This window comes from Lipotes vexillifer, unplaced genomic scaffold (assembly GCF_000442215.2).
Source record: "Lipotes vexillifer unplaced genomic scaffold, Lipotes_vexillifer_v1.1 scaffold535, whole genome shotgun sequence".
NCBI lineage: Eukaryota > Metazoa > Chordata > Mammalia > Artiodactyla > Lipotidae > Lipotes > Lipotes vexillifer.
In genome coordinates, this window is record NW_006792756.1 from 1,104,251 (window position 1) to 1,116,602 (window position 12,352).

The following is a 12,352-nucleotide window of genomic DNA, read 5'->3' on the forward strand; positions in this document are numbered from 1 at the left end:
GAGTGGGCCGCAGCGGTGAGACGCCTGCGTACCGCAAAAAAAAAAAAAAAAAGAAAAAAGAAAAAGAAAAGAAAAAAAGGAAAGTGGTTTTGAGCAGTCAATTCCTAGTTAATATATGCATTTGAATTAGTTATTTTCTTATCCCGTATCAAAGATGGAAGGAACTGTACAGACCTCCCAGTGCTGATAAAAATACAGTTACCTCACTTCTGCTCACAAGCAAAATGCTGTTGAAAGGCTCTCACAGCCTGTCCTGTTGATAATCACTGAAGCTGAAGGATAATGACAGCAATTCTCCTTTCTGACACAAGGAAAGACTACACTCTGCAGGTTAATCTGCTATTATGGGTAATGGAGACATTTTAATCATTCTCTGCTAATTGCACCCTTGGCTACTTAAAATGTAATCCATGGGCCAAGGGCAGCCCCTGGGAGCTTGTCACATATGCCAGCTCTCAGACCCCACTCCAGACCTACCAAATCAGAACCTGCAATGTAACAAAAGCTTGGCTGAGGTATATGCACATATGAGCTTGAGACTGCCCGGCAAGATCTTTAAAGGGCCTCTGAGCACTTTCGCAAACCACCTTATTCAAAATGACCTTCATAAGTTTCCTAGGAAAATCAGGGTTCCCTGATCAAACATGTTTGGGAAAGGCTGTGAATTCACATCCTCCCTTTGGAAATTATAAAAATCCCCATTAGCTTAATGAAGGCTCTAAGAAGTCCTCCAAAACAGAAGCTTGTTTGTTATTTGATGTATAACACTGTTTGAGGAATGATCAGCGTTTCCCAAGCAGTTTGCCCACTGAACCCTTTCTAACAGGAAAAATTTGTCAACATTTTTTGGAAAAGTGGTCCAAGCACAGTTTGCATTTGGGACTCCAAGGTGGACATCCTCCAAAGATACACGTAATTATGCAGACATTTCTGTTAGCACAGACTTGCAGGGGACAGAATGTTGGGAAACCAAGCTGTTACCATGTTTGGACCCTTTGGATTATTTCTGACTATCTCCTCTACCCTCATCCCTAAACTTGTAAAGAGTTGAAGAAAGCTGGTTGTGATTTCATATACATTTCCTCATTTAGGAAAAATCAATTCCCAAATGCAGAGTGAAGCCAAGCCAAGGCCTCAGACTTGTTCATCATTCGAATATGCTGAAAACACAACGGCAGTGGAGAGCAAGCCACTTCTAGCCTGGGGAGGGGACAGCGCTGCTGCGGAGACCCAGGTAAGGAGAGTCGACAGGAGGGCGCCCTCCACCTAATTGTCTGAGTGTGAAAAATGACCTCCTTAACCACTTCTGTGATAGATTTTAATGTTAAGTCAGATTTGTTGTGGGATTAGTGCATAAAGACCAAGGCTCTCCTTATTTCCTGAATTATTAAGTAACACTGTGGGTTCTTGTAATTCAAATGATTCCATCCATCTGCACCCCAACTCTTGAGGTAAGGATGCTCTGCCCTGAGTAGACATTGTGGAATGGCCATTCACTCTCCCAAGCCCTAAGAGGACCACTTAGAATGATTCAATGATATTTTTTCATTATCTTATCAGTTACTTTATCTTTTACCTTGCTCCTATGAAACCAGTGAAGCAGGTATAATTATAATCCCTTTTGGCATGAAGAAACTAAAGCCTGGAGTGGTCAAATGACTTGCCGGGGTCAGTGAGACGTGTGTTTCTTCAATCCCCATCATTTTTGCTGGGGGTTCTTCATCCGCCCTGAGATGGCAAGCACACAGGCCTCCTGACGTGTGATTGGACCTGGGGGGGGAGCTCGGGGCTCCAGGACTCTTGGGTCCTCCCTGGGTGCTATGTGGTAGTCCCTCACCAGTGCCCTCCCGCTTACCTGTTCCAGCTAATTACTTGGGCCGTATTCAGCCTGTTCACGATTTCTCAGCTTGCCCTTGGGCTGGTCCACTTCAGGGTCTTTGGTGGTGCCTACAGTGAGAAGAGTGGGAGGAAGGACATTAAGATCAATTACCCGAGCTTCCCGGCCCTTCCTTGGCCCTTCCTGCTTCTGCTGCCTTGGCGCTCCCAATCCCGGCATGAGGAGGCCCTGTCACTATCTCTACTAGGGTTGCTACCCAACCTTGATGACAAAATACCCAGATCAGCCCACATCTGAGATGCCCCACAGCCAGAATGGTGGAGCCTTCTTTCAGTCTTTAGCACCTCAGTATGGAAATGGTACCCTGGACAAGTAGGCAAAGCGATCCCCTGGGCCTACAGCCTCGATATACAGCAGAGGACAGCAGCTCCAGAGATGCTGGACCACGGTCAAGGTCCAAGGAAAAGTTACTGGGACACTGACGTTAGAACTCAGCCCTCTGAATTCCATGTCCAACACTCAGAACAAGTGTCTGAAAGGAGTAAACCGGTGTATTCTATCATGACTTAATTTTTAAGTGTTAGGGTTTTCTCAGTTTTCTCCAAAGCAGTAGTTCCCTACACGAGCAGACATCGGAATCAACTGGAGGGTGGCATATCTTGCTGCTCTCCACATACACCCAGTGTCCTGTTTGGTACAGATGGGGTGAGATCCAAACACTTCTAATAAATTCCCCAGTGATGACGGTGCTGCCGGTCCACAGGGCACACTTTGAGAAGCACTCTTTCAAGAACTCTGTGCTTGATTTGGGGACCAAAAAATTGAGAAAATCCTAGAAGACATCCAGAGTTGGAGGGGGAAACAGTTCAGAAACAACAGGTGGCGACAGTGGCAAAGGGTTCAAGCAATTCCAAGGAGAAAAAAAAGAGAAAAGCGAGAGAAAGAGAAAGAAAATTCCTCATTGCTGGCCAGGAGGGAGCTACCCGCTCTACGTGCGATGGCAGGGCACTCCTCACCCAACATTCGTGTTCCCCGACACACACCCCTCTCTGGGGTCCCCTTCATCCTCCTGCACTAGCTTTGCCCATTGGAAGTCCTGCCCTGACTTGTAAGAGTCACAACTGTGGCTTGGAACTCACAACTCTGCTTCATTGACCGCCAGGGAAGGAAAGTTTAAAGTAAGAGTGAGCTTTACATATCCAGTTCCAAGCAGAGTGCCTGGTTCCATTTGTGTCTGTTGAATAGAGGAATGAAAAAATGCATCTCGTCATACCCAGCATCCTGCTGGAACTCTAGACATGGGGCTCCCTTGGGACCACTGCTGTAAACTTGTCATCCTTCACAAACATCATCCTTGCTAGACCACCAGTACCTCCTATATAGAGCTCTGTACCCCCAGAAGCTAGAACACCACTTAGCACAGAGTGGGTACTAAGATGCTTAGCACAGCATCTTTTGAATGGGTAGATGAATGATTCAGTGAATGAAGGAATAAAGGAAATAAGTAACTGCTTGAATTTATAACCCCAGCTAGGGGGGCTTACATCTTAAAATGTGTTTTTATAATTTCCAACCAAATGGCACCATCCCAAACAGGATTGACTTTAGAGACGCATCCCATACATCTGTGCCTGAACTCTCTGGGATTGGTGTGGAATAATCGGCTCTAACAGGGCAGTGTGCAAACATATAAAAGAGAGCCCCAAATGCTCTTGATTCTACACACAAGAGTTGCGGTCTTAGATATCAGTATTCCACTTGTGTGCACAGCAGGAAGAACCGTCCATATGGTATCAACAACCTCCACAGTTCCTGAAATTGGTGTTATTGCCACACCTGTAACATCCTCTTGGGTCAGGCTATGTGTGCATGTGAGTAAGCGGGGAGACCAAGTCCCTTGACCTGTGACCTGTTAGTAGATTCAAGGATTATGTATAACCCTATAGGCTAGCAGTTGTGTTCCTCCCTAAAGCCTCCTATCCTTTTAGGCACTGGAATAAAATTAGGTATTGGGTAAACATTTATTCTTTTGTTCCCAAGGTTGATTATTGTCATACCCTCTGATACTTGAAAGCCAATGGTGAGATCAGCTAAATAAATAAGCCAAAAAATAAAATAAATAAATAAGCCATTAGGCCTGGGACAGCAGCTCTAATTGGCACTTGAGAAAAATAAGGCCCCATAAAAACAGTATACAAAATGCAGAGCGGGTAACTGTGGGGACTGTCCTGTGACTGGGACACAATGGCAGCGTGTGGTCAATGGCTTCATCAGTGCAGGTCCATATCTGCAGCTCTGGCAATTGAGCAGAATTCACCAGCTCCGCGTGAGGCAGATTGATGGACCAGGCAGACTGGGGGTGGGGTAGCAGGAGTGCAATTCTGTGCACACACCAACAGCCAGATACGAACATCCTCACAGGATGGTCTGCCCATTTTGAGTAGTGTGAATAATCTTAACAGTCTCATATTACTCATTTAGGACAAGGTACCCAGAATGTGTGCGTACTCTGCCAGCGGTGGCAGTGATAGTGACAGTGACCCCGACTATGGAAATAATGGTTTTGGAGCTGGAAGGGGCAAGTTAGTGAAAGCGATGAAGAGCGCCACCCCAGGTAATGCACGCCGGGCCCCGGGACACTCAGGGCTCCTGTCTCTCGGGAAGCTGTCCATCACGCCTTTCACTGGGCTCTGTCTCCACCCCGCTTTGATTTTACATCTTAGTTCCATGTCTCTCCCGAGATCTAATTTTCTGGTACTTATGGAAGATTGTCTACATGCAGCAATTTGCTTTCTGGTATTATCTTAATGACATTGCAGTGCAGTCTGTAAGGATTTTATTTCCAATCTTGCGTCTCCCAAAAAGTCTCCAATGGAGTTATCTCCATAGTGAAGGAATGACTATAAAGATAACTTTGTTCTTAATTACATACTTCGGCAAGTTAAGTCATCCAGTGAGCCATGGATGGGGTGTTCCCAGGCTCTCTGCTCATATCATGCTCTGTAACTCTGGACCTGTTACCCATGCCATTATGAGCACGTCTGTTTATACGAGGTTCAAACTTTCTCACATTATTTTTATTTGAAAGAGAATTGGCAGTAGAAAAACCATCATCCCGAGGCATTTAAAAATATATATATTCAGATGGCATTTCCTTACAGATACGAGAGGAGAGATGATCCCCTAACACAAAATGTGGTCTAGGATCTGCTTTTCTTCTAATCCGCTCTGGATTATCAGACATATTGTAATGATACAATGGAGAGTCATTCTTTTTGTACTAATCAACTTTTCTCGAATACTAATTTGGCAATTATGTGATGAAACCATGACTTCCCTTTTTAAAACAAGACTGATGTGTTGCTTTTGCAAAAAACGTAATCTAGCAACCATGTGTGTTTCCGGTTTTCCAAGTCTTGACATTTGTGATACCTGGGGGTAAGGAAGGTGTGTGAGGATAGTCATTAACCTGAGCCTCCTCTTTGTTGCTTGCATCCTACAAGTCACCAGACAAGCAGGACAGATGGGTGAATCCTGCAAAGGCTTACCAAGAGGAAAGTGGAGAATACCCCCTGGTGTTTTAGTTAGGCTGTTGTCCCTGTTAGCTCTTGGGGCTGCGTCAGCGTCCCTCTGTTTGTGACAGATAAGGGGAAGGAGAGTTAATCATCATGGGTCCTTCCCCATGAAGACGCCTAGGCCAGGCCAGCTCCCTAGTCCAGCTCTTACCCTGAACTTAACATGGGTCCACAGTGAAGAATAACCTTACCTCATTGACCCTCAACTGTGCCTCCGGCTCTAAAACTCCATCCGTTTATTGAACAAATACTTATAAAAAGCCTCCTCTGGGCTAGCTTTCTAGCAGTGAATAAATGGACAAAGATCTCTGCCAGACAGTAAAAAAAAAAAAAATGGGTAGAATAAACTAGTAAATGTATATAGTTTGTTGAAAGGAGATATGGAAAAGACAAGTTGAGCAGGGTAGGACGGGAGAGCAGGGCTGCTCCGGAGTGGTGGTTGGGTGGGAGCGGATGTTAAAATTTAAATAGAGGGCTTCCCTGGTGGCGCAGTGGTTGAGAGTCCGCCTGCCGAAGCAGGGGATGCGGGTTTGTACCCCGGTCCGGGAAGATCCCATATGCCGTGGAGCGGCTGGGCCCGTGAGCCATGGCCGCTGAGCCTGCGTGTCCGGAGCCTGTGCTCCGCAAAGGGAGAGGCCACAACAGTGAGAGGCCCGCGTACCGCCAAAAAAAAAAAAAAAAAATTTAAACAGAGCAGTCAGAACAAGGCTCCCTGAGAAGTTGGTGTTTGAGCAGAGATGTGGTGGAGGGAAGGGAGTGAGCCCCTGGAGGATGCCTGGGGGGAGCGCATGGCCTTGAGACAGCAGCAGCGGGCAGCCAGCGTGGCTGTGGTAGAGGGGGTATGTTGCAGGACGGGGAGGTGAGGTCCAGTAAACGGAAAAGGAGCCAGAGCTCTCGTACGGCCTTGCTCACCTTTCTGAGGTCTTTGCTTCTCCCCTGAGAGCCATGCACGGGGGCCTTTGGACATCTCTGAGCACAGGAGCGGCGTGATCTGAGATGTTTTCAAAGGACCACTCTGGCTGCCATGTCGTGAAGACTGAAAGAGCAAGATCGACTAAGAGACTGTGACACTCATCCAGGCAAGACGTGTTAGTGGCTGGGACCAGGGTGGTAACAGTGAAAGCAGTGGGCAGCACGAGCTAACAGAACTCTCTGCAGCGAAAGGGGTGTTCTGTCTCGGCTCTGTCCAGTACCGTAGCCGTCACCCACCCGTGGCTTAGGAGCTCTTGCCATGTGGCTAGTGTAAGGACCTGAATTTCTAAATTTAATTTTTGCTGTAGTTTCCCTAAGAGTTCCATTTTCCTCTATTTTAATTTGTTTTTATTTCAATATTTATAGCCAGATTTAGGGTCACTGTACTACACAAGGAGTGACAATGGTCTCATTCCAGTTCTAATTAAAAATACAACATGAATCACTGATAGATTGGAGACGGGGGTGAAAGAAAAAGCAGGATAAAGGATGGTTGCCAGGTGGGGTCCTAGAAGGGACAGAGCTCTGCCCACTGCAGTGGAGAAGGCTGAGGTCGGGGCTTGAGGAGGCAGAGTAGTAATCGATGCTAAGTTCGAGGTGCCCACTGAGCCAGCGGAGGTGTGAGTAGGCAGTGGGCTGTGTGAGTCTGGAGTTGGGCAGGTCAGATTTTGTCTGGAGAGGTAATTGGAGTGTCGGCGTGTCGATGGCATCTAAGGCCCTGGGTCCAGCTGAGATCAGAGGAGGACAGAGTGCTGACAGAGAGAGGACCTCACCCTCCCAAGTTTAAAGGTCGTGGAGAAGAGAAAGAACCAGCAAAGGAGACTGGGTAGGAGCCAGCAGTGAGCGGGGCAGAGGAAAATGTGACGTCTCAGAAGCCAAGTGGAAAATGCATGTCAAGGAGGAATTCCACGATTCCATATGCTACTTGCTAAAAAGAGGGACACAGTCTTCGTATTGAGACCTGTCTCTCACACTGGTAGTGGGGTTACAGGGGTGGGGGAAGGAAGTGGGGGTGGGGAAGGAGGGACGGTCTAAAGGCAGTTTGAAAACATCCTGAAAAAGGAAACAAGATTAAGACAAATTGTCTGACTCTGAATGAGGACGTACCTGAGTATGAGAGAAATCACTTTAGGGTTCAGAGTTTTAACCCAGCTTGTTTAAATGAGTTGTGCAGAGCAATAAGGGATACGCCTTCGGTGATGGCTACAGATCCTGGTGAAAAGTGAACTTGCTCCTTTACCTTTTTTTTCCAGCCCCCTGCAAAATGAAGTGAGTCTCAGCATCAGGTTTTTTTCTGTCTGTCCTCACTGTGTTCATCCTCTTCCCTCTAACCAGAGCAAACCCCTGTCTGAGAGGAGCAGAGGCTTCTTTCATTCTATCGCTTTAGCCTCTGTGCACATGGTGCTTCTTGGGATAAGGTGCAGAGTAACCCTGGAAGCAGCACAACCAGCAAGAAGAGCCTTCCCTCTAGCCAGGCATCTGCCCTCTGTCTTTAAACATCGACTTGTTGCCAGAACTCTGTCATCTGCCCACCCTGCCCGATCCAGCCACCCCCCAGCCCTGGCTGATGTCAGTGCTGCCAGGAAGGGAAACCGCGTGCAGACGGCTGGCGTGCCTGTGGGTGTGTGCTGGCTTCCAGCAAGCCTGGGAAGGGACGTTCAGGGTCGATGCAGCACCGGTAACTTTTTGGATGTTGGCAAAGTTGATAGGAAAAGAAAATAGCAACAATTAAGAGAAAAACGCTAAAAGGAGTACATGCCTTGGGTGTGCAGTAGAGATTTTCTCCCCTTTGGAGTCACGATTTTACCTTGCTTTCATCACCTGTGCCTGTGAAGTGTGATTGCCCCCTAGCCCCTCACCCCCCCCCCCCCCCCCGGGAGCCTGTGCAGCCAGCCACTGCGAGGGTCCCGTGATGCAGGGACAACTTCCCCAGAACACACACCACACCTCAGGCTGTTGCAACATCATGCCAGCCTCTGCCACTGCAAGCTTGCCCTGCATTCCATACCCCTCCCTCCCCGCTGGCCTGAGTGAGCCCGAGCCCGCTGGCCCCCCCCCCCCGAGCCCATTCCGTCTTTAAGTAAAAAGGTTTTGTAATAGAGGTCCCCAACCTGCAGGATGGAATGCACCAATAGATCTTAAAGCCTTAGTGGATGTTCTCCAAGCTAGTTGGCCTTTCTGAAACACACCCTCTCTCCCTGGTTCCCTGAAATTTCCCTCAGGTAGAGGAGGGCACCTGCCAGTGGCAATCTGTCCTCCGAGGCTTCTAGGAAATGGACACTCAGTGGCCTCGACCTCTTATGCAAAAGACTCCTACCTTCCAGAACCCTGCCTAAGGGCTCATAATGCACTCAAGTGAAGACACATCTTGCCTTTCACGGTTTGTTTCTTTAGAGTGACTCTGAAATGTGTTTAGAAAGGCCAGGGTGTTAGCAGAGAGGCAGCGGCAGGAGCAGGTTTTAGCAGCTGGGTAGGTGGCGCAGCAGGTGAGGGGGTGGGTGGAGTGAGTCTGTGGCTTTGTTTCCATGGAGCTGCCCGCTCCAAGTTGCCAGGCTAGGCATAACAAATACTCCTGCCCCTTTCCTGCAGGTGGGACCTGGGAGAAGGCAGGAGCAAGGGACAGAGGTAGGAAGGGGAAGGAGAGAGAGAGCAAACCAGGGCCAGAATGTAGAATAGGGAAGACCCAGTGGACATGCAGCGATGAAGCCCCGGTCTCTGCACAGAGTGGGGCGGGGAGTCTCACCCCTGACTGAAGGCCCTGGACCTGGTTGGCAAAAGGTGAATGAGCAATTTCTAACCAAGGCTGCTCCCCCAAGCTTCTGATTCATCCATCTGGCTGCCCACCACCATCACCTACCCTGCCAGGTACCTCAAGGGGCCAAAATCCAAGCTCGAACCTCTCTTTTTCCCTGTAGAAATGCCTGCCTTCCCGGCTCTCTGTCTTAGCTGATGGTCTTCCCATTCTTTTAGCACAAACTATGAAGCTAGAAGCTTTCCTGGACTCTTCCTTCTCTTGCTTCCACCTCCTGGCATTCCCAGGGTCCTGCTGGCTTCCTTCTGGGATGCTTCTCAAGCCTGCCCCTTCTCTAGCCGTTCTTCTGCTGCCCCAGTAGCACCTGCATCTGGTCTGCATGATCCGCTGCTTCCCTGTGCCCCTCCCCCCATCAACCCCCTGCCAGTCCCACCCCCGTCAAAAGCATCATTCATGCTGCCAGCAAAGTATAAAATCCCATCACAGTTCTTCCCTTGCTTAAAACCCTTCAAGGACTCTCCCCCGTTACTCACAGACAGAATCCAACCTTCTCCTCTTGCAAGGTTCACAAAGGCCACCGTGGCCTTATCTCTCTGATTTCATCTTTCTCCATTTCCTGTCAGAATACTTTAGGCATCATCAAAATGCTCGTTCTGTCCTGAACACACGACGCGTTGGGGGCTTCCGTGGCTTTGCTCTCATGGTCTCGGTTCCTGGAATGTCTTTCATGCCAACAACCTTCTCTAACTTTTATGTAACTCCTGCTTAGTCTTTAAGATTGAGTTCAGGCTTTGCCTCCTCCAGGAAGTCTTCCCAGCACTCTTCCATCAGCCACATCACTCTTCCTTGTCTGTTCTCCTGCAATACTCCATATTTATTTCTACCACTTGCTGCTTGAGATCATAGCTATTCTTTGCATGTTCAGCTCCCTCACTAGTGTCAAGATTGCTTCTCATTCGTGTTCAGCACTTAGCACAGGGCCTGGCACATCATAGGTGTTGAATAAATGGTAAACAACATCATAAGTGTTGGGAAAAAAAGAAACACAGGACTGGCTAAGGCTTTGGTTAACCTCATGCAACATTCATCATCCATTTTGGGCCTTTCCTCGTCCAGAGAAAGAAAGACCCAGAGAAGCCACCTACAGAGAGAAATTCTATAAGCACGTGTCTCCTTCTCTGTATGGCTATGCTAGAGAAATTGGTGAATCCATTTTTCCAGTTTTTCTCCTGGATACAGACGTAATTCAGCTTCCTCTTCAATGATGATTCTTCATGGGGCCTGCTGGAGGCATATCACACTCCTCTGTGTGGTTTTGTCTCTTTTAAATGGTCCCGGTCCCCTGGCTTGATTTTCATAATCTCGGCCCCAATTTGGGAGTCACTGTCACAGAGAGAAATGCATCACACCCTTGAGACCTGAAGGAGACAATGGTGGAGAGCCTTTGCTCTTCCAATATTTGTTCTTCGAAAATCTCTACGTTGGATTGGTTAGTAGATAAACAAGATTGACAGAAAGAATAAAAGCAAAGAAGAGAGTTGACCTCTACTCTAGTTCATCTGGTTTATTGAGCTCTGACTCTGTGTCCAGGCCAGTGCTGGACACTGGGGTTTGAGGGCAGGTTAGCGACATAGCCCTGCTCCCTCGATGCTTCTAAGCAGACCTACAGACTCGAAACATCATCTGAGAGAGGAGCTGCTCGAGTCCTAAACAGTTGTGTTCTACTGCCTAAGGCCATGCTCAGAGTGAGGAACTGGAACTTCATTTGTTTTTAGTTTTCATAAATTGACTTCCCACTAGGGTCTACAGATCACCGTGCTCTCGAACTTACTTTCAAGAACACTCCCTCCCTCCTCTGACCCCTCACCCTCAAATGCACTGATCAGGTCCAATGAGCAGAGCTTCAGAACCACGGTCCCACAGCCAACTGACGATGCTCCTCTAAAAAAGCCCCAGTTTCCTGAACAAGAAGTAGGTTTTCTTCATTTCAAGGTGATTACATTCAACAAATTACAAAGAGCCAGGGCAGCTGAGTTAAAAACAATTGGTTTTGCAGTAATTAGAAAAACACAAGGACATGATGACTGTGGACCACTATGAAAAGGGACACTGAAGGATAACGGCTCCAGCTCCTGGTTAATTCCTCAGCTTGAATATTTTGAGATTCACAACTAATTATGCAGAGATGATGAATTTTAAAAACGCTGCCACTCTGTCTTGCCGAGGCCAAGGACTTTGGCTATTAATAGAGCAATCAGATTTTGCTATATTGTAGAGAATTCACGCAATGTTGCATCTATTTTAAAGTATTCATCTGGCACATGGCTTAAAGATGACAAATCGTTGTAATATGCCAAATCAGCATTGGGTTAAACTAAATCCAAACTCGTTATAATCATTCTGAGTTCCCTTGGAGAAATCTTTAGTTTGAAATGGACACTAGCGGTAAGAGTTCTCTTTAGTCCTTCCTGTATCTTCTCCCTTATTTAGATCATTTTAAAGATTGCCTTTATATTGACAAGCCCCTCCCAACTTGAGGGGAATAGACACATGCAATAAAACACAAGGGATGTGTCTCCTAGCATTAAACTTTCCCTGGATGACAAATGGAAAGTACTGACCATGACAGGCAGGCTGCTCCGAGACTCTTACTGGAGCCAGGTTCTCAAATTTCTCTCTGTCACCATTTATTCACCATCAGAAAAGCCACAGCCCTTTCAGCTATTCCGATTGGGTTTGCACTGCTGAAGTGCAAACTACTGGGTTGCACTGCTGAAGTTTGGGGGGTTTTAGTGGGGAAAAGTGTCCCCACTTGTTATGCACAGTATTGTTATGCACAATAACAAAACAAAACAGAAAACCCCACTAGCTTCTGAAAACCACGTGGTCAGAAGCTAACCATCAAAAAGAACCCGCTGTGTCCTCAGACAGGCTTGAAAAGGGAGGCTGCGATGTGACCTGCATTTAATTAATTATTAAAGCTGCATATTGTGAGGCCCTTAAGAAAGCAAATGTCATGATGGACAGAATGAGTTTACCCTCCGGTCAAAAGAGCCGTGTGCCGTGGTGAGGCCATCGCTCACTTTGGACCGCGGGATACAGAGGAGATGCAGACTAAGTCTGGGGACCCTAATGAGACATTTTGGAGGGAAGAGATGCCCCCCAGAGTCTGTCACTCGGTGATGGACATTCTCCCCTCCCCCCCCCCCCCCTTCC

At 47.6% G+C, this 12,352-nt stretch overlaps 1 protein-coding gene across 1 annotated transcript in view; it reads left to right on the forward strand.

Moving 5' to 3' along the window:
- Positions 1-4,737, forward strand: part of NCKAP5 (NCK associated protein 5) — an 876,414-nt gene extending 871,677 nt beyond the window's left edge. The window contains exons 16-18 of the mRNA XM_007465897.1: positions 1,092-1,234; positions 4,319-4,451; positions 4,703-4,737. Coding sequence (XP_007465959.1) covers positions 1,092-1,234; positions 4,319-4,451; positions 4,703-4,737 — 311 coding nt within the window. The remainder of the gene's footprint in view (positions 1-1,091; positions 1,235-4,318; positions 4,452-4,702) is intronic.
- Positions 4,738-12,352: the final 7,615 nt, after the last annotated feature.